This window comes from Pteropus medius, unplaced genomic scaffold, assembly GCF_902729225.1.
Source record: "Pteropus medius unplaced genomic scaffold, Ma_sr-lr_union100, whole genome shotgun sequence".
Lineage (NCBI taxonomy): Eukaryota > Metazoa > Chordata > Mammalia > Chiroptera > Pteropodidae > Pteropus > Pteropus medius.
Window position 1 is genome coordinate 345,523 of NW_024349125.1, and position 25,182 is coordinate 370,704.

General features: G+C 38.4%; 1 protein-coding gene across 2 annotated transcripts; it reads left to right on the plus strand.

Moving 5' to 3' along the window:
- Positions 1–1,818: 1,818 nt before the first annotated feature.
- ZNF367 (zinc finger protein 367) lies at positions 1,819–25,021 on the plus strand. Of its 2 annotated transcripts, XM_039880446.1 has the most exons (6): positions 1,823–2,584; positions 13,623–13,773; positions 15,786–15,905; positions 16,343–16,481; positions 20,824–20,884; positions 22,533–22,872. In XM_039880446.1, exons 1-6 carry the CDS (start codon positions 2,189–2,191, stop codon positions 22,632–22,634), a joined length of 969 nt encoding a protein of 322 aa, XP_039736380.1. In that variant the 5' UTR covers positions 1,823–2,188; the 3' UTR covers positions 22,635–22,872. The 2 variants fall into 2 exon arrangements, with proteins under 2 accessions (XP_039736379.1, XP_039736380.1); XM_039880445.1 differs by lacking the exon at positions 20,824–20,884 and having other exon boundaries at positions 1,819–2,584; positions 22,533–25,021.
- The last annotated feature ends 161 nt before the right edge of the window (positions 25,022–25,182 follow it).

The following is a 25,182-nucleotide window of genomic DNA, read 5'->3' on the forward strand; positions in this document are numbered from 1 at the left end:
TCCTAGGCAGTTTTCAGAGCCCTTCTTCCAAAAGATTTATTGAGTTATGTGATTTTAGCTAAGCCTCGTTTTCTCATCTGTAAAATGGAGAATGATCTCACAGAATTGTTGAGTAGATTGTAAGTGAAACATCCATCCATATTATGTACATCAGTAGATACCTAATAGGCCTCCAGGAAATGGTAGCTATATACTATTTTATTGAAGATACTTTCATTTGGTTCAGTGTTCAAAAGATTCAAGGTTATATGTTGTATCTTTTGAAATCTTTTCACTTCTGTTTACCTGCCACATAATTCCTCTCCTTGTAGTCAACTGATGTATCGGTTTGTGTATCTTGATATATTCTGTATATCTAAAAGCAAAAATGTATATTGTCTCAGCTTTTTTAAAAAAAACATGAATGAAATCATACTATTTCATGTTTCCTTTTTATCACTTAAAATGTATCTTAGTTATTCATATCAAGTAAATCTGTTTTTAAACAATTGTAGCTATATTAATTTAGGCATAGCTCTGTGTGTGTGTGTGTGTGTGGGTGTGTGTTAGCTGGTGTGTCCTAATCTAATTACAAGTTCTAACCCTTAACTACTGGATATTCCATCCATTCAACAAATATTTATTGAAGGCCTACCATGAGTCAGGTTAGACTCTGGCAATACAGCCAAGAACAAAACAGGCACAGTCACTTCTTTCCCATTCTAGTGAATAAGAGGCTGGACGTTCCATTTTGCCTCATCCTTTGCGGTGCGGTGTTTCAGAGCCCCACACTGGCCCTCAGTGGCTGGTTGACAGGCTCAGACTCGCAGGATCCCTATGGCGGGAGGTTGGGTCCCTGAAGCAAAGACCAGGAGAGGAGTCTGGAATGACTGGAACCCTGCGGGAAGCCCGGAGCTCCATGCGGGTCCAGACGCAGGGATGAAGGGGAGGCCCCGGGGCAGCGGGGTAACTGTCGCGGGAATGCGGGGGTCCTCGGGGTGACTTTGGAGCATGGGTCCCGGATGTGAGAGTGTACACGTTTGTGTTCGTGTCCCCTCCGCGCCGCGAGCAGCAAACCGGTACCTCGAAGACCACTTCCTTAACTACCCCACTTTACACAGTAGGAAACCGAGGCCCGGGATGGTGATGGTCCTGGCTGATGCCCACCTCTGCTGGGAGGACGTCAGGGGTCACAGAGTCAATTCACAGCAATTTCAACAGAGCCTATTAAGAAATCGGGCACCTTTGAGTGTCTACTGGAAACCCGTGCAGCAGGAAAGCCTCAACCTCAGTGCCGCTGGCGGGAGCCAAGCGCCGGAGGTGTGGCCCGGGACCCAGCCCTTTAAAGTCTCGGCGCGCGGGAACCGCAGCCCAACAGCCACAGGCAGACAGTGCCGACGGGCGGGGCATGTGGGCGCGCACCCTGGCCGGCCAACGACCGTCTCGGCCCCGCCCCCTCGCCGATGCCTGTCCAATCAGCAACTCTCTTGCCGCCCGCCCCTGTTCGCCCCTCAACGCTCCTCCGCCCCTGACAACCCGCGCCTAGGGAAGGCGGGGGCGGGGCTCCTTGCAGTGTGTCTGGGCGAGTGCTGAAGTCGCGCGCTCTCCTGGAGTTTCGAACGCAGTTGGCCCTCCAGGCGGAAAAAAAAAAATACTAGAGCGGCGGCCAATGGCTCAGCAGAAAGGACCCGCGCACTGCCCCAGCCCCGCCCCGTTCTGCTAGAAAGAAGTCTAGGCCCGGCCATTGGCTCGCGCAACCTGTCACTCGCCGCTGCGGCCATCCGGCAGGGGCCTTGCGGTGATTGGTTCCGCCCAGGCGCGAAATGTAACGCGGGAAAAACCGGAGTAGGGACCCCGGCGGCAGGTTGTTATTTTCGGGGGTTCAGGGCTGTGAGTCCTGCTTTCCTGTCACCGCAAGCCAGGCCGCCCGCTGCTTCCCGCCGCTGCAGCCTGCCTTGGGGAATACAAAGAGCGAAGGGCGGGCTTGACTCGAGGTTGGGGTCCAGCCCTGGACGCCCAGTGCCCGCCGAGCTGCTCTGCTCCTTCTCTGGCCGCCGCTCAGGAGGATTCGGGAAACATCCGCCGGCCATGAGCCCGCGGGACTGAGAGCCAGCGACTCGGAGCAGCGCGGGCTAGTGGAGCGAAGAGCTAGACTCGGGCTCAGGGAGTGTGGTCCGTGGCCGCCGGAGCTGCGGATCGGGGCCGGGCGATGATCCGGGGCGTGGAGGCGCCGATGGCGGACAACCCACCGCAGCCGCCGCCGGTCATCTTCTGCCACGACTCCCCGAAGCGGGTGCTGGTGTCGGTCATCAGGACGACCCCGATCAAGCCTACGTGCGGTGGCGGAGGGGAGCCGGAGCCGCCACCGCCGCTCATCCCCACCAGTCCGGGCTTCAGCGACTTCATGGTGTACCCGTGGCGCTGGGGGGAGAACGCGCACAATGTGACGCTCAGCCCGGGGGCAGCGGGAGGCGCCGCCTCGGCAGCCTTGCCCGCCGCTGCCGCCCAGCACCAGGGGCTTCGCGGCCGGGGCGCGCCCCCGCCCGCCGCCTCGGCGGGTGAGGACGAGGAGGAAGCGAGCAGCCCGGACAGCGGCCACCTCAAGGTGAGCGGCGCGGGCGGGCGGGGCGCGGGGCAGCCTGGCGGTTAACGGCGCAGCCGGGGAGCCGGCAGCGCCCGCGGACTCTGCTGGCGGGGCGGGGCCGAGTTTAAAACGCGAGGTCGCCGGGGCCGCGGCGGGGCGGTGGCGGGTGACAGGACATTGACGTCACTGCCGCGCGCCAAAAACCGGGCCCCGCAGGGGGAGGCGGGCAGGCGTCCACGTGACGCCCGCCGGGGGAGGCCGGGCCGACCCGAGGCGACCAGCCAGCAGGTGCAGTGGACCGGAGCTCAGTCTGCGGTCACGAAGGAGGGGGGTCAATTCTCCCTGCAAACCCCTGGACAGACCGCTGAGTCCTCTCTGGCCCGAGAGGGAGGAAGGGGCCATCTCCTTGAGCTGCTCTGGCTGCAGGAAGGGAGAGAGCTGCACAGTTTGTTCTCCACCATCGCAGATACCCCGGCCTTCGTCCCGTTAAAGATGCCCTGAAGAGTTAGCTGAAGAGTGAGAAGGGATGGCGGGGAATCTCCCGCAGCGCAAGTTGGGCCCTTGCTGCCTTTCATTTCATCCAGAGTACTACTTTTCTAGGTGCTGAACAGCACAGCAGAATGAGACGCTGTTGTCGCCAACCTCGAATTGCTCACACTCTCAGACTGTTTAGGGCTGACATGGTTGTGACTGCCTGATTCGAACCTACATTTTTTGGATCAGGCAACTGAAGCTTAAAGGAATTGGTGAAAGGACCTCCCCAACGGCACATAGTTAGGTAGTGAAAAAGCTGGGACTATAGTCGAGTTTCCATGGCTACTAGGCCTGAAGCATGTGTTCTGGGTACCTCTCTGCCGACATATACTTACCTCTATAGACTAAACTCCGGGAGGGGCCAGGTCATTTCTCTCCACTAGACTATATGACTTTAATACATTACACACTATAAATACTAAATAAATACTAAATAGATGTGTAATGAATGGATGGTGCTATATAAGGTTACTATTAAGGTGCTATTTGTTAAGTGGCTATATAAGATAAGCACTTTGCCAAAGATAAAACAAGGTAGTCACCTAGTGGCTAAGTGCATCTGTATTTGCAAATACTGTATTTATAAGTCGAAACAAGTTTGATCATTTTACATGCAGTAGCAAAAATGTTGAAACTCCATATTGTTTAAGCCCTGAGATAATTGATACACTTTGTTACTAATGGCATTGTTATTAAAGAACTATAAAGTTGTAAAACTATGTGCTTTGACATACTTGGACTCTGAATCTCTACTTCGGTAAAAATTTGAAAGAACAAGCAATAAAAATACTCATAATAGTGCTGAATGAGTTTGTGAAGGGACCAATTACTGTTGGTTATCTCTAGGTAGCCCTTAATTAGTAAGATGGATGATTATCCTAGATATTTTTCTGTGTTAACAGATTTACATGCTTAGTCCTTTTTTTTAAAAAAAAAAAAACATTAATATAGTTGAACAACATAAAGGCATACATGCACAAATACTTGTAGAAAACTTTTCATTTATTATAACTGAATCTAATTTCGGATTGTCCAAGATTAATGTTGTAGATAATGAAATCTGCAGGTATGTTCTTTTTGGCTTAAAACAGACTATCTTCACACAAACCTTTATGAAAGTTGCTCACACAATGCATAAGTTTGAATTTTATTTCTACTTTGCCCACCTCTTTTCAGAGGTAAAATATACCAGAAGTTATGAAGAACATGTAAAAGTGAAAAGGCTGTTTTATATTTAATTTTTTTCCTCCTCACAGTCTTTTGTATTGTTACTGTTTGATAAATTCTTAGATGAATTGATTCTAACTTGTCCTTTGATCAATGCAACAACCCAAATACAGCTCCAAAAATTTCACTCACTTAGCTTCCCCATCTTGTGGGGAAGGGTGGATTGGGGAGAGTCTGGAACTTTAAGGACGTTTGATTTGTGATCAGTACACTCTAGACTAAAAGTAGGGAGTCCCAGTCCCCTTTGTTTTGCTTCGGGAAGGTGTCAGTGGTTCTTTATCTCCACATGCATCATGGGTGAATCATGTTGACCTTTGGGAAAGATGGGAGACAAGTTTGCAAACAGGCTGGTGCCAGTAACATGCACCCCTCTACCCACTTCTCAGAGTGCAGGTGAGAGGCAATGACAGCTGTGGGTTTGAGAACATTTGTGTTCATTGGTTATTTGTCGCTGCTGCTTCCAATGGAGGTGTTAACAGCTGAGTCCTGCACACCCGACGTCAGCTTCTGCTTGCTCTCGTTTTGTTCCTGTCCAACACTGCCTCCCCTGTCTGTGGGGAGAATATACATCATCTACTTTTATTTTGGTCCCTCATCGCAAGATTGCTTAGAACTCTTGAGGTATAATTACATGTAGCATTATCTTCTAGGTTGTAGAATTTTGAGAGAGAAGGGAGCAAGTCTAATTTCCCTTTGCCATATGATATTCCAAGCCTGCCCACTTTGTGCCTTTGTGCCCTCCACTCAGACTTCATTAATGAGGTTACTTCTCCACTGTGGGACCTGCTGTGTGGTTTGGCTTCTCTGCTCAGCCTCAGATAACCATTCACCCTTCAGGACCTGCCAGCTGCCTATCCTACTTCCCCTTCCTATCACCTGCACACTTCAACCATCTAGACTGCACACAGCCTTACAAATAGCTGATTAGTACATAGTAATTAACCAGCATATTAAACATTACATGTTAACATAGTAGCTACCATTTACTGCCTGGCACAGCAAATCGCCGTGCTCTGTGTTGAGTGTTTTTAATTCCTTATTTTACCTTGTTTACTTGACAAAGAAGGAGTCATCAGAGAAGAGTCCCAAGATTAAGTGTAGTTAACATCATATGATAAATGGCAGAACTGATTAGAAACTTCCAGAGCCCTTGCTCTTAATCCCTACATGGTATTACTCCTGTTTATGATGTGTAAATTAACTTTAGAGATTTATTATATTTTAATATTAAGTTAGTACAAGTAGCCTTATGACGTATACACTATACCTATTTATCTCAATTGAGATACTTTATCAGGGTACATACAACATAATAGATAAATAAAAATTAAGACTTGGAAAGTTTTGCAGATAGGTCAAGATGGCGGGTAGAGTTAGGATGCAAATATGGGAGCCATAGGAAATTTGGATCTAAATCTAACTTCGAAAAGAGAAAAATGATAAATTACATTTTCTCATTTTCTCATCAAGGTACACACCCCTCCCTCTGCAACCTATTTTTCTTCTAGGTTGCGTTTGAGCACTTTATTTCAATTTTACTTATTGTAAAAATGTATCAAGGACTTGTAGTTTTTTTTAATCATCACATGAATATCAAGTTTGTATATAACTTTTTCTAAAGCCTAGGTAAATGTATACATTATACTAAATGGCTTGAGAAATAACTCAAATTTTATTAAACAATTTTAAAGTTAGTTATTGACATTGAGAACCCAAAACACTCATCACGATATATTTTAGAATAGACTTTAAAAATCACTAATCTACCTTCTGGAGGTATTGAGATTCTATTTTAAAAATTAATTTACTAAAGTATGCAAACATTTTTGGCAGTTTAATCATTTATCTTTCTATTAGCTTATTTTGTAGCAGTTGCTACATAATAGTAATGGGATGTCTTAGAATTTCTTGTTAACTTATTCTTGCAAATCAAGCAGTCTCAACAAGACTTCTCTTTTAGGCTACAGGTATACTCGACTACTGATGAATTAGCACTCTATTGTAAAAATGTACCTAGAAACATTTTCTTATTGGTAAGGCCAAAATGAAAATGGTCTTTTTAAAGTAGCACTGCTTATTTTTATATGTATGGTTAAAAGATGCTCTTAATACATTGATTTTTAGGGCATTAGATGATCATTTGCCTTGCCAAGTTTTCTTAGTTCAAAGAATGAAGTTTGTGAAGCCTTACTTGTATATGGCTAGGATGTTGCAGTTTTTAGCTCTTCATTTCTCATCTGGAAAAATATAAATGTGTGGTTTGTAGCTGAAACAAGATCTTTTAGAGTTGCTGGGAGGCAGCCAAATGGTTAACGTTTTTTATATATCTCCCTTCCTATTAAACATGCTTGTTTATTTCTTTTTTTTTACCAGAAACATAGAAAATAATAATGGGTAATTTTGAAATTTTGATACTAATTAACTAATCAGTTATCTCATGTTGTAATAGTCAAGAAAATGTTTTTATGTATTTAAAAAGATATTAGGAAAAGGATTTTTTCACGGCAGAGCTGTTGTATCATTATGGTTTTTACCCTGATTTCATGTTCTATTTCTTAACAGAATCACTAGCCATTTTTATGCATCATAGATGCTGTTTTTATTTGTTTAGCATTTTTAAAACAATATTTAAAACAATTATTCATGATATGACTATAACCAGCAACAATCCATACAATTATTGTGGCTCAGTAAATGATGGCAGTGGATTCTCTAATTGCTTAGATCCCTCTTTGTTGATGCTGGGTAAACAGTTTTATCTGAAAAGTCTGTATAAATGTATCTAGCGAGTCGCAGCCAAGGACTAAAGAAAGTGAAGGTGAAAGTATTTGATAACCAGCATTAATTGCCAAGTTGACTTGCTAATTTGGACTTAAGTAAGTCAAGGTCCTGTTATTCCTAGCTTCATTGTAAGTTGAAACTTCTTAAAGGAAATATAGTGGGATATAATGGAAACTTCTATAAGGTTGGGAAAAGACATCAATTATGTACATCTTTTGGCAGCCTCAGTGTCAACAAAGAATTAGTGAGATCTTTATCCCATCAATAAATGTTTATTAACAATATGCCTGAGTCACTAGGCTTAGCCTAAAACAAACTGCAGAATGCAACCTTGAAGTTTCAATCTCAGCCTAAACATGGCTAATGTATGTCCTGTGAGGGTTGACTGCAGATACGCTCTTCGTCCTGTTCATCTGGGACCCAGAAGGAACATCCCCTGACTGGGACATGTAGGTCTCAAGGCACAGAGAAAAGAGAAATGGTAGAACCATGTGATGGCCTTTCAGAGCTTTTGCTCTGAAGTCACATGTGTAATTTCTACTCATATTTTTTTTTTTTTTTTTTTGCCAAAGCAAGTCATATGGCTAAATTGGCCTCATTGGGGCCCACAGTGAGAGAAGGGCAGAGAATATTTTTACAATAATCTGCCACAGTGCCTTTATACATTCCTTTTTATTTTTCAATTGTGGCCAAAAACACAACATAAAATTTACCATCTTAACCATTTTTCATTGTTAGCTATATACACATTGTTGTGCAATAGATCGCTAGAAACTTTTACATCTTGCAAACTTGAAACAAAATACCCACTAAACTCTCCTTTCTCCCTCTCCACACCCCTTGGCAACCACCATTCTACTTTCTGTTTCTAAGAGTTTGACTACTTTAAATACTTCATATAAGTGGAATCAAATAGTATTTTTCTTTTTGTGACTGGCTTATTTCACTTAGTATAATGTCCTTAAGGTTCATCCATGTTGTAACATATGGCAAGATTTTCTTCTTTTTTAAGGCTGAATATTCCATTGTATTGTACATACCACATTTTCTTTATGCATTCATTTGTCGATCTACATTTAGATTGCTTCCACCTCTTGACTATTATGGAAATAGATTTTAATATATAAGAAAATTTTAAACATGATTTATCCTATAAGGTAACTCATCCATTTTAAGATTGATCTTTTATTTCAAAGTGAAAATTGATTGAAGGTAATTTTGCTATAGTTTATCAAGTTTTCAGGCTGATGTTTTTAAGCTTTTGGAAGGCTTTAGGTTTTTATATTAAAAGCAGTAAAGGCATCTTCATTTTTGGATGTAGTTGTACATGATTCTTTTATGATTTTTTTTTCATGTAATTCGTATGTAAAAATTTAACTTACCTGAGAAATAATAAATATTTTTTTCAAATAAGTATTTATTTTAGATTAGTTTTAGATGTATAGAAATGTTAAGATAGTACAGGGAGTTCTCATTAAACTATGTACCCAGTTACCCTATTTCTGACATTTTACATTTGTATGGTACATTAGCTTCAATTAATGAACTGAATTGGTATATGATTATTAACTGAAGTCCGTAGTATATTTGGATTTCCTTAGTTTTTTTAAATTGAGCTGAAATTCACATAACATAAAATTAACCATTTTAAAGTGTAATTCAGTGACATTTAATAATTCACAGTGTTATGCAACCATCACATATTTCAAGTTCCAAAACATTTTCATCACCCTAAAAGAAAGCCCTGTATCCATTAATAGTCACTCCCTATTCCCCTCTCTACAGTTAGTCTCTGGAAGACACCAATCTGTTTTCTGTCTCTATGGACTTACCTGTTCTGGATATTTCATTACGTGGAATCATATAATATGTGGCCTTTTTTTTTTTCTTGGTGCCCTCTCTGAGGCAATATGTGACCTTTTATGTCTGGCTTATTTCACTTAGCATTTTTGAGGTTCATCTACTTTGTAGCATGTATCATTTCTATGACTCAGCATTCCATTGGCTATGTATATGTACATTGTACCACATTGTCAAACTTCCACAGTGATTAAACCACTTTACTTTCCCACCAGCAACATATGAGGTTCCAGTTTTTCCACATCATTACCTAAAAGCACTTTTATTTTCTACTTATCTTACTGTTCTTAAAAATATAACTTGGTTTGAAGTAGTATTTCATTGTGGTCTTTTTAAATATTTTTTTTCTTCGAGATTTATTGAGGTGTAATTGGCCTCATTATGGTTTTGATTTGTATTTCCCTCATGACTAATGATGTTGAGCATCTTTTCATGGGCTTGTTGGCCATTTGTATAACTAGTAAGGAGAAATGTCTATTCAAGTCCTTTACTCATATTTTAATTGGATTATCTTTTTGGTGTTGAATTGTAAAAGTTCTTTATATATCCTGGATACTAGAACCTTATCACACATATGGTTTGCAGATATCTCCCATTATTTGTTGTTTTATTGTTTATGCTTTTGGTGCCGTATCTGAGAATCCATTGCCAAATACAAAGTCAAGAAGAATTATCTCTGTTTTCTTTTAAGAGTTCTATAGTTTTAGCTCTGACATTTTGGTGTGTGATGCATTTTGGGTTAATTTTTTTTTATTATATTGTGTGAGGTAGGAGTCTAACTTCCTTCTTTTACATGCAGAAATTCAGTTACCTTAGAACCACTTGTTGGAGAGACTATTTGTTCCCATTGAGTGTTCTTGGCACCCTTGTTGAAAACTTGGCACCCTTGTTAAAAATCAGTTGGCCATAGATATAGGTTTATTTCTTGACTCAGTTCTGTTTCATGGGTCTATGTGTCTTTCTTTATGCCAGAATCACACTGTCTTGATTGCTGTTGCTTTGTAGTAAGCTGTGTAATAGGGAAGTATGAGTCCTCTTACTTTGTTCCTTTTAAACATTATTTTGGCTATTTGGAGCCTCTTGCAATTCCATATGAGTGAAGGATTGCTTTTTTCCATTTTTGCATAAAAGGCCTTTGGAATTTTAATAGAGATTGCACTGAATCTGCAGATCACTTTGGATAGCATTGCTGCCTTTTATTAAGCCTTCCAATCTAAGAACCATGTCCCACAAATTTTGATATGTTGTGTTTTTGTTTTTATCCATGTCAAAGTATTTTCTAATGTCTCTTGTAATTTCTTATTTGACCTATTGGCGTTTTGACCCATATTTGTGAATTTTCTAGTTTTCCTTCTGTTATTGATTTATAATTTCATTCCATATGTGTCAGAGAAGATACTTTGGATGATTTTAGTCTTTTAAAATTTATTGATATTTGCTTTGTGGCTTAATGTATGCTTTATCTTGGGCAATGTTCCATGTGCACTTGAGAAAAATGTATATTTTTACTGTTTTTGTGTGGAATGTTCTGTATATGTCTATTAGATTTAGTTGATTTATAGTGTTGTTCAGGTCTTCCATATCTTTGTCAACCTTCTATCTAGTTGTTCTATCTATTAATTGAAAGTGAAAGTCTATAGCAATTTTGAACTGTCTCTTTCAGTTCTGCCACTTTTGCTTCATGTAGTTTGGGGGCTCTGTTGTTAGGTATGCCTGTGTTTGTAATTGTTATCTCTTTTTCCATCCTGTCATTTTTAACTTATTTGTGTTTTTGAATCTAAAATGAGTCTCTTAAAGATAGCATAGAGTTAGATCATGTTTTTTTTAAATCCATTCTGCCAATCTCTGCCTTTAACTGGAGCATTTAATATTTACATTTAAAGCAATTACTTATAAAGAAAAATTTACTTCAGCCATTTTATTCGTTTTCTATATGTCATATACCTATTTTATTTCTCAATTCCTTTATTACTACCTTTTGTGTGTTAACTGATTATTTTGTAGTGTAGCATTTTCATCCCTTTCTTGTTTCCTCTTTTTTTTTTTTATTGATTACCCTGGGAATTTCAATTAACTTCTTAAATGTAAGACAATCTATTTTGAATTAATAAACCTTAGTTTCAATAATATACAAAAACTCTTCCTATATAGCTCTTTCCGTCCCCCGTTTTTGTTATGTCACAAATTACATTTTCTTATATTGTGTTCCCATTAATATAGATTTATATTTTTTTTTATACATTTAGCCTATGTCTTTTAAATTATATAGGAAAGAGGAATTACAAGCCAAAATACAATAATTCTGGCTTACGTAAGTACCTTTACTGGTGTTCTTTATTTCTTTGTATGGCTTTGAGTTATTCTGTAGTTTCCTTTTATTTCTGCCTGAAGAGCTCCCTTTTGTTTTCTTGAAGGGCAGGTCTTAATTTCTTCATTTTTGAAGGATAATTTTGTCGAATATAAGATTATTGGTTGACTTCTGTTTTTCCTTTCTGCACTTTAAACATGTCTCCTATGGCTTTCTACAGTTTCTCTTGGGAAATCAGCTGTTAATCTTATTTGTGGATTCCTTGTGAGTGATGAACTGCTTCTTGCTGCTTTCGAGATTCTGTCTTTCGATAGTTTGATAACTGTCTCAGTGTGTATCTCTTTGTATTTATTCTTGAGGTTCATTGAGCTTCTTGGCTGTTTAGATGTGTGTTTTCTCACATTGGGGAGGTTTGCAGCCATTATTTCTTCGAATATTCTTTCTGCATCTTTTTTGCCTTCTGGGTTTCCAATTGTGTGTATGTTGGTATACTTGGTGCTATGGTCTGAATGTTTGTGTCCCCTCCCAAAATTTGTGTGTTGAGACTCTGAACTCCAAAGATGGTGTTAGAAGGTGCTTAGGTCATGGGAGCCCTCATGAGTTGGATTAGTGCCTTTATCAAAGAGATTCTAGAGAGATCCTTTCTCCTTCTACCACGTGGGGACATAGTGTGAAGGCACTAGCTGTGAACCAGGAAGGAGGGCTCTTATCTGGTCATGGTGGCACCTAGATCTTGGATTTTCCAGCCTCCAGAACTGTGAGAAATAAATTTCTGTTGTTTATAACTTACCGAGTCTGTGGTGCTTTGTTACAGCAGCCTGAACGGACTAAAACACTTGATGTTCTACAGTTGTCTTAGGCTCTGTTCATTTTTTTCTTTTTATGTTCCTCAGACTGGATAATTTCAGTTAACTTATCTTCAGATTTGTTGATGCTTTTTTCCTGCCAGTTCAAATCTTCCATTAAAACTCTAATGAAATTTTCATTTGTTATTGTACTTTTTAGCTCCAGAATTTCTACTTTTTAAAAAATAATTTCTGTTTATTGATATTCTTTATTTGTTGAAAGTGTTCTCTTGGTTTCCTTTTCTTCTTTGTCCGTGGTTTCCATTACCCCTTTTGGCATATTTAAGACAGTTTATTTAAAGTCTGTCTAGTAACTCCAGTGTCTGCTTCCTCATAGTCTATTTCTATTAATTTTTCCTTTGTATGGATCATACTTTTGTTTCTTTGCGTGTTTTGTAATATTTTGTTGAAATCTGAATGTTTTGAATACTATAATGTGGAAACTGGAAATCAGATTCTTTTCTCAGAGTTTGTTTTTTGTTGCATGCTATGGGTTCTAGTTCGGTGACTTTTCTAGACTATTTTTGTAAACTATTCTTTATTGTGTTTGTTTTCTAAAGTCGGTTTCTTTAGCTTGTGGTGGGCTCACATTTTGAGAGATAGCACCTTGAATACCTGGAGCTCCCCCCCGCCAAAAAAAAGGGGGAGAAAACTTATAATTTTTACAGAATACCTCTGTGCTATAGGTCTCCTTCAGTGCTCTGCCAGACTGTTTACACCTCTGCCTTAGCCTTCACTTCCTGCATGTATGTGCTGAGCCTAAGATCAGTCAGAGGTGAAAGCATAGGGTCTTTGGGTCTTTTCTGAGTATGCTTCCTGCTTTGGGCTCGTGTCTGGCTTTCTAAATTCCTATCTTTAGGATTCATGGGCACTTTTCAATGCCCTAATTTCCCAAAGAAGCTCTCTCCCCAGCTTTTCCTCTCAGGCTTTTGGCATATTTGCTTGCTTCAATTGAATTTTCACCCCAGGTGGCAGCAAGTTGTCATTTGCCTTATAAGGGTTTTGAGCAGAGCCCTCTGTGTAGGGGCTTTTCCACCCCGAGAGTTCTAAGTTAAGCAAAACAAAGAGAAGCACCTTGCCTCAGTCCTTCAGGAAGCCCCCAGACAGGTCAAAATAGACAGTTTTTCATTATAAGGTCTGCTCTGCTCTCTCTGAAACCTGGGATTAGGTTCCGTCATGGAGAATGAAAGCTGCTGTTTTCAAGACTACTGTGGAGGAGTGGGAGGGGCAAGAGCAAGTTAAAAAAAGAAACGCAAACTTTCCTACTGTTTTAGGTTGCCTTTTTCTCGATTCACTGCTGAGTTGCTGGAAATTTTCTGGAGTTGTGACCAAGCTGATTCTGACAGCTTGATTTTTTCAGTGATCTGTGGAGGTGTGGGTTCTTAGAAGGACCTACTCTATTATAATTTTTGGTGATGTCAAAGATTTTTTAAAAATTATCACATTTTGCTTTAATGTGTGGAGGCCAAGAAATTAGATTAATGTTTACACAAATTGTTAACAGGATGGAATTCGACGTGGTAGACCCAGAGCAGATACTGTCCGGGATTTAATAAATGAAGGAGAGCATTCGTCCAGCAGAATCCGTTGTAACATCTGTAATAGAGTGTTCCCAAGGGAGAAGTCTCTCCAGGCTCACAAAAGGACTCATACAGGTAAGTTTAGCAAATTATAGAGAATGCCAAAAATAATACTTGAAATCTGATTTGATGTTTTGGTTTATAAATTGTTTTAGTTGCCTTATATTTTCTTATTGTAAAGTTTTTCCAAATAGGCACTGTGTAGTCAGTTTATTTTTGGGTGGAGAGGGATGGTTTTTTGAACAGTGGTACCATGTGACTTAGTTATCATGGTGATTAATCTAGTTAGCACAGGAATGTTGTGGCTTTAGTTTTATTCTACTTGTTTTTTACTTGATATACCCATAAGTTGTCTGTATAATTGTTTAAACTGATTTGTAGGTCAAATACTAAAGTAGTAATTGTTGAGTTTTTAAATAGAATTTCTAGAGTCCTCAGTGTGCCCTGAGAGTGTTTGACCTAGCCATTAGATCTAAGCTGAAGTATAAATTTTCAGAATTAAATGTATAATAGGTCAAGACTATCATACATCTTTATTGGTGTAGAGAAATTGTACTTGCATTTTAAATACCATATAGAGAGTGAAAAATAGTAATATAGAGAGAATCCTTGTTCCTTTCACAGAGATGGCCTCAGAAGAAGGAGCCTATGATTCTAATAAGTTACAGATGAGGAAACTGAGGCAGCAAAACCCAAATACCACTGCCTACAACCTCTCATAACCTGAAGTCTAGAGCTATGCTGGCCATTATAGTAGCACATGTAGCTCTTGAGCTCTTTAAATGTTTCTATTCTAAATCGAGATGAGCAGGCCATAGAGTACATGTTGCTAGTGTAGATAAGCTTCAAGACCATGTGGCATAATAAAAAGATCCCTGAGTCCCAGTCTTGATCTACCACTAACCCATTGTGCGTCACCTGATATTTGCAGGCCTCAGCCTACTATGCTGTATGCCAGGGAAATGAGCCCAATGTCTCCATGGTATAGTTTAGTTTTAATAATATCTGCTTTGTTAAAAGCTTTTCTGTTACTATATTAAATGACTCCCCTATCTTTTGTGTTATATTAATGTGTATCCAACTATTATAACCATTTAGTACATTTCTAAATAATGAGAGAACTTTAGGGAGGACTAGTTACTGTTCTTTGAGTCATATTGGAAGAACCAGTATTTAATTGTTAATCAAAGAATATTTTTTCAAGAAATAAGTTTAATTATGATCAATATTTTTGGGCACTTCTTGAGCCTAGCATGGTGTTGAGTATAGGAATTGAAATGGAGTACAATGCATTTTTGTATTAAGGGGAGGAGTCCCATGATACATGAACAACATAGGATACTAAGTAAGAGGATATAGAGCTCAATTATTTGGAGGTAGAGGAGTTTCACTGAGAGCCTACAGGACTGAGATTTGAACGGGCAGAGAAGATAGGATTTTCATGCAGTATAACAAGAGGTGGAACTGCCTTCTGGCTAAAATGAATCTCAGGAGTGAAGTAAAGATTAACGCTGCTCCCCTAACCCAGTAGCTACAGTACAGATCTTAGGGGCCATTTAGAAGTCAGCAGATAATTTTCATTTATCCAAGGAGTATAGTAGGATGTGGTAGTGATTTAGGGGGTAGTTGGTATGACAAAAACAAGAGTTCTATGCCAGCTACTTTGGAAGTAATGTGCAGAGGGATTGACTAGAGGCCAGCTAGGATTTGTTTTAGGTGGGAAAGGCTGCTAGTCTGACCAGGGGAAGTTGCAATAGGAAGTAGTAGTGGAAGATATTTTAAAGAATCAGCAAGAGCTAGTGATTTGGATTATGGGGAGAAAAAATATGGGATAAGCTGAAGATGATAGCTTCAGGGATTTGAACCTGGATACCTAAAAGCCCAAGGCCTAAAGAAAATATTGTGTGTCCAAGTGGACAGCTGCTCAATATGGAAGTACTGTTAGCATTTCCACTTACAGCTCTGTAGAGGCTGTGACATGTTTTATTGTTGTTTGGGGTCATGATCTATCTAAAGGTTGATTCTCTTCCCCTGCCCCTTCTTCTCACTTCATTGTATCAAATAATATATAACATCTTTCTGCTTAGGTGAGAGACCCTACCTGTGTGATTATCCAGACTGTGGAAAAGCCTTTGTTCAGAGTGGACAGCTCAAAACACATCAGCGTCTTCACACCGGAGAGAAACCTTTTGTTTGTTCAGAAAATGGTATGGTATTAGGAGATAAGTTTATGGAATAACTAGTTGTGAGTTAACAGTTAAAATATCTATTGCTTAAATTTTTTAAGAGGAGAGATTTTTGATCAGGGTTTTATAAAACATCATAAGCTTTCTTCCTTGATTTTAATCCATATTCAATTTCTGGGAAAAGATTGAGTTTTGAATAAAGTATATTTTTTGGCTGAAAATCTGACAGGGCATTTAAATATACTATATCCAGTGGTAGGCAGTAGAAAAGTCTATAAAGTAAATATAGCCTTTAGATTAGGCATTTACTTTAGTTTTAAACTTTTTAACTATTAAAGTGAAGGAAGCATATTATCGTCTAAATTTCTCGTCTTAATTTACTTTTCTCGGTTACTAGCTGTTTTCCATGTCTGCTGGATGTCCAGATTCTGATGAATGTTTCCCTCTGTGTTTTGAAGGCTGCCTTAGCAGATTCACCCATGCAAACCGCCACTGTCCAAAGCACCCTTATGCCAGGCTGAAGCGGGAGGAGCCCACCGATGCTCTCAGTAAGCACCAGGCTGTGGACAACCAGGCTGCCGCTGAGTGGTTGGCAAAGTAAGGCTTTCTTTGGAGTCTCCTGCAGAAAATCTACCAGAGTGAAGACTGAGGCTAGGGACTAGGACAGTTCTCTCATTTTATTTTTTTATTATTTTTTTTAATTAAGTTTATTGGGGTAACATTGGTTAATATAATTATATAATTTTCAAATGTACCTTATCATTTGACATCTACATATTCTATTGTGTGATTGCCACCCAAAGTCCAGTTTCCTTCAGCTACCATATATTTGACCCCCTTTATCCCATCTACTTTCCCCCTCCTCCCCCACTCCCTACCCTCTGGTAACCATTAGTTCATTGTCCATGTCCATGAGTCTCTGTTTGTCCTGCTTATTTGTTGCTTTTAGATTTATATCCCACATATAAGTGATATCATGTGATTTTCAACTTTTTCTGTCTGGCTTATTTCACTTAGCATGATTATCTCGAGGTCCATCCAGGTTGTCGCAAATGGCAGTATTTCATTTCTTCTTATGGCTGAGTAATATTCCATTGTATATATGTAGCACAGCTTCTTTAGCCAATCATCTATCGTAGGACACTTCAGTTGCTTCCATGTCCTGGCCACTGTGAATAATGCTGCTCTGAACATCTGTGTGCAAATATCTTTTCGGATATGGGTTTTCAAGTCTTTGGGGTAAATACCCAGTCGAGGGATTGCTGGATCATATGGTAGATCAAGTCTTAGTTTTTTGAGGAAACTCCATAGTGGCTGTACCAATTTGCAGTCCCACCAGCAATGTATGAGGGTTCCTATTTCTCTGCATCCTCTCCAACATTTGTTATTGCTTGTCCCGTTGATTATAGCTATTCTAACAGGTGTGAGATGGTATCTCATTGTGGTTTTGATACGCAGTTCCCTAATAGCTAGCGATGTTGAAGATCTTTTCATATATTTGTTGGCCATTTGTATGTCCTCTAGGGAGAAGTGTCTGTTCAGGTCCTCTGCCCATTTTTTGATCGGATCATTTGTGTTTTTGTTGTCATTGAGTCGTATGAGTTCTTTGTATATTTTGGATGTTAGGCTCTTATCGGAGGTGTTGCTTGCAAATATATTTTCCCATTCAGATGGTTGTCTCTTTACCTTGTTGACAGTTTCTTTTGCTGAGCAGAAGCTTTTTAGTTTGGTGTAGTCCCATTCATTTATTTTAGCTTTTACTTCCCTTGCTTTTGAGGTCAAATTCATAGAATCCTCTATTTAAGTCCAAGGTCCTTGAGTTTAGTTCCTATGTTTTCTTCTATGCATCTTATTGTTTCAGGTCTTATATTCAGGTCCTTAATCCATTTTGAGTTAATTTTGGTGTGTTGTGATAGACAACAGTCTAGATGCATTTTTTTGTAGGCGGCTTTCCAGTTTTCCCAGCACCATTTATTGAAGAGGCTTTCCTTTCTCCACTGTATGTTTTTGGCTTTTTTGTCGAAAATTATTTGTCCATATAAATATGGGTTTACTTCTGGACTCTCGATTCTATTCCACTGGTCTGTGTGTCTGTTTTTCTGCCAATACCATGCCGTTTTGATTACTGTCACTTTGTAGTATAATTCGAAGTCGGGCAGAATGATGCCTCCAGCCTTGTTCTTTTTTCTCAGGATGGCTTTGGCAATTCAGGGTCTTTTGTGCTTTCATACAAATCTGATGATATTTTGTTCTATTTCTTTAAAAAATGCTGATGGGATTTTGATGGAGATTGCATTAAATCTGTATAATGCTTTAGGTAATATGGTCATTTTAACTATGTTGATTCTTCCAATCCAAGAACACGGAATGTCTTTCCATTTCTTTGTATCTTCTTTGATTTCTTTTAATAGAGTCTTGTAGTTTTCATTATATATAGGCCCTTCACATGTTTCATTAGATTTATTCCTCGGTATTTTATTCTTTTTGGTGCAATTGCAAAAGGAATTATTTTTTCTACTTCTTTTTCTGACACATCATTATTAGAGTTTAAGAATGCTTTGGATTTTTGAAAATAGATTTGTATCCAGAAACTTTACTGTATTTGCTTATTGTTTCTAGTAGTGTTCTTGTGGAGTCTTTATAGGTTTTCTATATAGAGAATCATGTCATCTGCAAATAGTGACAGTTCGATTTCTTAGTTTCCTATTTGGATGCCTTTTATATCTTTCTCTTGTCCGATTGCACTTGCTAGGACCTCCAATATTATATTGAATTACAGTGGTGATAGTGGACAGCCTTGCCTTGTTCCTGATCTTAGAGAGAAGTTTTTAGTTTTTCACCATTAAGTATAATGTTAGCTGAGGGATTGTCATATATGGCCTTTATTATGTTAAGGTACTTTCCTTCTATACCAATTTTGTTAAGTGTTTTGACCATAAATGGATGCTGTATTTTGTCAAAGGCTTTTTCTGCATCTATTAATATGATCATATGATTCTTATTTTTTAATTTGTTTACGTGGTGTATCACATCAATCGATTTGCGTATGTTGAACCATCCCTTTGCTCCTGGGATGAAGCCCACTTGATCGTGGTGTATAATCTTTTTAATATGTTGCTGTATTCAGTTTGCTAATGTCTCATTTAGGATTTTTGCATGAGAGATATGGGTCTGTAGTTTTCTTTTTTTGTGTTATCTTTACCAGGTTTTGGTATCAGAATAATATTGGCCTCATAAAATGAGTTGAGAAGTATTGCTTCCTCTTTGATTTTTTGGAAGAGTTTGAGGAGAATAGGTATGAAATCTTCTTTGAATGTTTGGTAGAATTCACAGGTCCTGGACTTTTACTTTTTGGTACGTTTTTGATGATTGTTTCAATTTCTAAACTGCTTATTTTCCAGATTAGATTTTCCAGATCTTGATTCAATCTAGGAATATTGTATTTTTCTAAGTACCGGTCCAGTTTTTCTAGGTTATTAAATCTGTTATTATATACTTTTTAATAGTATTCTTGAATGATCCTTTGTCAGACGTAACTTAATCATGCTGTCTACCCTCAGTTTCAGTCACTGTCAGTGTCAGCGATAGTCTCGGCAGCATTTGCTCAGATTCCCCTAGGGTTCCGGGGTGATCGGTCTTGGAGGGTATGGGTAGAGGAGCCCTCTGGGTTGGGGGTTGTGTGCCGTCCTGTTTCCTTGCCTTCTGCCGTTGTGACTGGGCTCTGCCGCCTCAGGGGGAGGGGCAGGGGGGGAGCTCACAGCTTTCCCAGGCAGGGCTGTTCAGGGAATGCGCCACTCCTTCTCCCCTCCCCCTCCTCCAATAGGGAGCTCTGGCAGCTTCGAGAGGTAGCCTCTTTATTCCTCCAAATCCACCGCCTGACGACCGGGGTTCCGACCTGTGGTAGCTCTCATGTGCAGATCCCACACTCAGAAATGCTAGTGTGCCGTTTGAGTGTTTTTTATTGAGTTTTAGATGTTCAGCTTATTGTTTCAAGGGGAGAGATCTGAGGATATCTCTTACTCTACCATGTTTCCTAGAATCTCTCTCATTTTAAATAAGTTGATTTTATACACATTTTATATAATAACTTGAAATGGTGCTTTTATTTCCTTAAACCACTGAATCATTAGGGGTGTTATTAGGTTCTGTGTGTGATAGAGAACTACTATATGATAGTAATTAGTACTGAGTGCCCGGACCACAATTTATTTTAAAAGCAAGAGTCCCTCATTTTAAAAGAATGTTTTATACGTATTGTATTTCATTTGTTGTTAGTGCAACATCTCTTCATTTTCTGTTAGAATTAGATCTGTGCTGATTATTATACGAATATAATATATGCTATGTAATATATATAATATATACTATATACTATATATTATATATATAATATATTCATATAATGTGAGTATATATTACACATTAATTATATACAATATATAGTATATGTTATATATTATAGTATAATATATAATATATACATACTCATAATATATATATCTACCCACCCATCCATCCATCCACTCATCCATCTATATATATAGAAAGAGTAAGAGATGGAGAGCGATGTTCTTCTAAAATCCTTAAAAGCATCTATTTTAGTTTTTCTTAAGGGCAACAAGGGAGGCAGTATAAAGAAATTTCTCTAAAACTAGTTTGATTTAAGGAGTCATATCATATATAAACCAGCAGCAGCTGATGGTGCCACTCCCTAGCTTCACTGGCTTCCTCTGCACTTGAGAGAAAGTCTAGCTCCCCTGATTGTACTGCTGGTGCTCTGCCTCCCTCCTGCAATGCAACTGTCTCCGCCCATCTGGGCTCCTGGTTTCTCAACACCACTCACCCTGTGGTTTCTGGGCTTTTGTGCTCACTGCTGCCTCTGTGGAAAATGCTTGTTTCCCTCTTTAGCCACTTAGCTCATTTTTCATTTCTTACTCAGGTTTAACATCACTTCAGGAAGTCCTTCCCTAACCTGTTCACCAACACCCAAAACAAACAAGGTTAGAGTCACTTAATAGATGCTTTTGTAACACACTGTATTTTCCCTTTCAAAATCTTCATTACACACTTATTTATTCATTCAGTTTCTATCTTCTCTGTTTGACTATAACCTCCACAAGGGCAGGGATTATGTTTGTCTTGCTTACTGCATCACTTCTTTTCTCTCTCTCCTTCCTGTCTGGCCTCCACTGTCCCATTATCTCTAATTTTACCCAGGCCAGAAACTTCTTGGTCATCCTTGTCTTTATCCTCTCTTTCTTCCATCGACTCAGTGACCAACTTATGGATTCTGCTTCCTTAAAACTCTCAGATTCAGCCACTTCAACCCTTTCAATCCATTCTCCATGCTGCTGCCAGAGGGATCTTTCTAAAATGCTACTGTGATCCTCAATATGAAGTCTAAGCCCTTTATTATGGCATCACCAGCCCTTCATTACTTGGTCTTGGCTGACTTAGCTAAACTTCTCTTTTGCTGTTTCTCTTTTCTAGTTGCATTTCAAGTAATACTGAACTATTTGCATTTCTTTTTTTAAACCTGAATATTGCCAAAACTTTCCCAGTTCGAGTAGTCTTGATTTCTTGAAATCCAGAAGTTGTATTTTTTTTGTATGTAATTTTAAAAACAGCTTTACTGAGGTATAATTGCCATACAATAAATTGTACATATTTAAAGCATACAGTTTGATACATTTGGACATGTGTATACATCTGTGAAATTAGCACTATCAAGACAGTGAATATATCCATTAGGTCCCCTTAGAATCCATCACTCCCACCCCTTCCTGCCCTCCTCTTCCCCAAACAACACTGATCTGCTTTCTGTAACTATAAACTAGTTTGCATTTTCTAGAATTTTATACAAAATTTTATACTCCTGTTTGTCTGGCTTCTTTCAGTCAACATAAGTTTTTTGAGATTTATCTATGTTGTTTAGTGTATCAATAGTTCACTCCTTTTTATTGCTGAGTAGTAATCCATTGTATGGCTACACCTCAACTTGTTTATTCATTCATCTAGTGATAGGCATTGGGCTGTTTTTGGCTATTACAAATAAAGCTACTGTGAACATTAATATAAAAGTCTGGACATTTTTGGATGTAATGCTAATGTCATTTAAATATGCATTTCTTTAGTTACCAACAAGGTGTAACATTTGCATTTTGTGAATTACCAGTTGAGTAATTGTGGTGCTTTTAAATTTTTGAATAAGTTCTACGTGTTATAGATATTAATCTGTATGTCATATATTGTGGGTTTAAAGTTTCTCATAGTTAAGTGTCAGAAGTCACCATCCCTCTGTGGATAGGATAAATAGGTTTCTAATGATTATTCTACTGTTTCTATACTTCAGTGCATTTCATATATGATCTTTAAGTCAACTATAGTTTAATGGCAAATACATATGATCAGAGAGTTGAGTATGAGACCCAGAACTGCCAGTTTTTGATTTTGGAAATCTGAGCAAGTCCCTCAACTTCTCAAAGTTGAATTGTTTCTTTAGTAATGGGAAACATATGTGAAATCACTTTATAACTTTTAAAACTTAAACACATTTAATATGTGGTAAAGAACCTTTTTTAAAAAAGCAAAGTAAACATTTGAGAATGTCATGTATATCATATAACTAATGCAATGCATTTCCCATAGGTATTGGGAAACAAGAGAGCAGCGTACCCCTACTTTGAAAGGAAAGCTCGTTCAGAAGGCGGATCAGGAGCAGCAGGACCCTTTGGAATACCTTCAGTCTGACGAGGAGGATGATGAGAAGAGCGGTGCCCAGCGCCGGCTGCAGGAACAGCGGGAACGCCTGCACGGAGCCCTCGCTCTCATAGAGCTCGCCAACCTGACAGGAGCGCCACTCCGCCAGTAGCCTGCACACTGACTCTTCCACTGTACAAAAGTACTGCCCAGCGTACTTCAAAAGTAGATCCTTGGGCATAAGCTAAGCACCTTATTTGCTTTTCATAGGCTGCTATTTTGTAGAAATTTATGAAGAATGTCATTGCCCCGGAATACGGGGTGAGAGAGAATTGCACTTTTTTTTTATATGGTAATGGATTGTTGTAAAGTTTAAAATATTTTGTAAATATGGGAGTTTAGTACAGGGTAGGAAACTACGTATTGTGGGAAGCTAGATTTTGCAAGTTTAATGCATTCATTGGAAGCAGTTCTCACAGGAAGCACTTTCTGAATAAGACACTCATATGAAAAACAATGGAACATGTAGCCAAAGAAGGTTGAAATAGATTATTTATAAGATCATTTTTAACAATGTATATTAGTATGTTTAGTAATACTGTAAACACTGAAGCAAGCAAGAAAATATAAGATATGTGTATAAGACATTTTTAAATTGCAAAATAGTGTGACTAACAAGACTAGAGAAATGGAAAACTGACTCTTTCGGAAGAGGTTCTAAGTCATGGACTTCAGAAGAAAAATAGATATTTGAGGATCTTGGTGAGATGCATAATAGTTCAGAATTTTCAGAATTGGAGTAAAATCAGTCTTATTCTCTTTCTGAGGCTTTATAACTTACTATGCTGTTTAGATTTGAAAAGCACTTGTCATTCCTTGCTTGTTAACTTGGGAACTTTTGCACATTTCTTATTTCTCATTTGCTGAAATTGAGTGATTAATCTTGCAAAGTCTAAGTAACCTGGTAATTGTTTTTTAATATTATGGGCCCTGTAATGAGATTTGGCACTTGGATTTTTATTAATAAAAGGGACATCTACAGGGTTGTTTTGTAGTGAACTGTTTTAGATCTTTCGTTAGCAAACACTAAATTTTAATTGCTTGTTTAGGATTATTAGCAAATGGAAGCCTCCTATTTATATTTTCAGTGCATAAAGCCACCTTGCTTTACAGAATAACATGCCAAGCTATTTTGTGCTCACTAAATTTAGCTATCAGTTAAACACTGCAGAAAATATTAGCTACTCAAATAACTAGGCTTCTGGAATAGTTTTAACTGCAAGTGTGTTAACTTGTGTGGTGGTTTTAAACCATTTCCCAAATAGATGAAGTTTTTAAACACCACTTTATATACTGAAGCATGAACATAAAAATCAGGAGCTGAGCAGTTCACCTCTTTTATCTTCATTTTAGCTTTTGTTTTAAGCAGAAACTAAATAACATGCATAGCATGGTGATTTTATGGATTTTAATTGGAGTAAACCTCAGAATAAGAGGGAAACATGGGCTCTTCAGCGCCTTTATTTTCTTTTTTGAATTGAAGTAGTACAGATGTAGTTTAAACATTATCTAAAATGTAGGCTTCTTTCTCCCCAAATCCCAGTGTGCTGCAGTATACAGTTTCACATATGTAGCCATGGTGAAGGGGAGGAATGTAGATGTCTGAAAAGGAGCGAAAGTGTGAAAGATGATAGTAACAAATAATGTGTATCATGAGGACATACTTTACAAATGTAATCCTCTGTACAGTAAATTTTGAAGGATTTTTTTGTAATAAGAAAATTTATATTTGTAATGGTCTAAGAATTTTGTTTGTAATCTGATATATAGAATTTTAACTTGGAGCACTTATAAGCACAGTAAGAAAGACTATAGCATTGAATTTTTTTGGTTTTAGGTTCAACATTTTCACTAGAATTTTTCTTCTCAAATATTACTTAATGAACTATAAAAAGCAACACTCATCAGTCTTGGGAAATTTAAAATTTGGTGAAATTACATGAAGAAGGAAGGGTGGTAAGAATTAAAAAAATACAAATACTTGCCAATTCAAAGATAATAAAATTTAAGGCCTTCAAAAATAAGAGTTTTTGTTTCTCTGGTCAGCTTTTGTCAACTATAATAGTTATATTCACAAACATTTTTTATTTGTATAATTGAAAGTTTAAGAAATTATTACAACTATTTACTATAGAAATATTTAAAATGTTCTTTTTCGGTATAAGCTATGTACTTGGACAAAATACATTGGCATTTAAAATTGAGGTGTGTTAAGACTGCTTTTTGTTTTGAAAATGTGGTTTACATTCAAGTTTTTGAAGTGTTTTATGCTTCATATGGCTAAGTTGTAGTTTGGCAGAATTAACAGCATAAGAATAAACATGCTGTAATTTTAAAAGATGCTTTGAATAAAATTTTATTTTAATTTACAGTTTAAATTACAAGTTCATTCCTGAACCTTTTATAATTTGTTTTCCATTCAAAAATATAACAGCCATGATATAGAAAAGATAGAGGAAATGTCACCTATAGCCCTACATTCTTCCATCATTATTTTAGTACATTTTTTATTTCATTCCAATCTCAAACAAGGTATCTT

Bases quoted from the DNA above. Each gene is read 5' to 3' on its own strand.
- ZNF367 (XM_039880445.1), top strand. From the start codon at position 2,189: ATGATCCGGGGCGTGGAGGCGCCGATGGCGGACAACCCACCGCAGCCG. The intron at 13,774-15,785 runs GTAAGTTTAGCA...CTTTCTGCTTAG, and splicing joins TCACAAAAGGACTCATACAG to GTGAGAGACCCTACCTGTGT. The intron at 15,906-16,342 runs GTATGGTATTAG...TGTGTTTTGAAG, and splicing joins TTTTGTTTGTTCAGAAAATG to GCTGCCTTAGCAGATTCACC.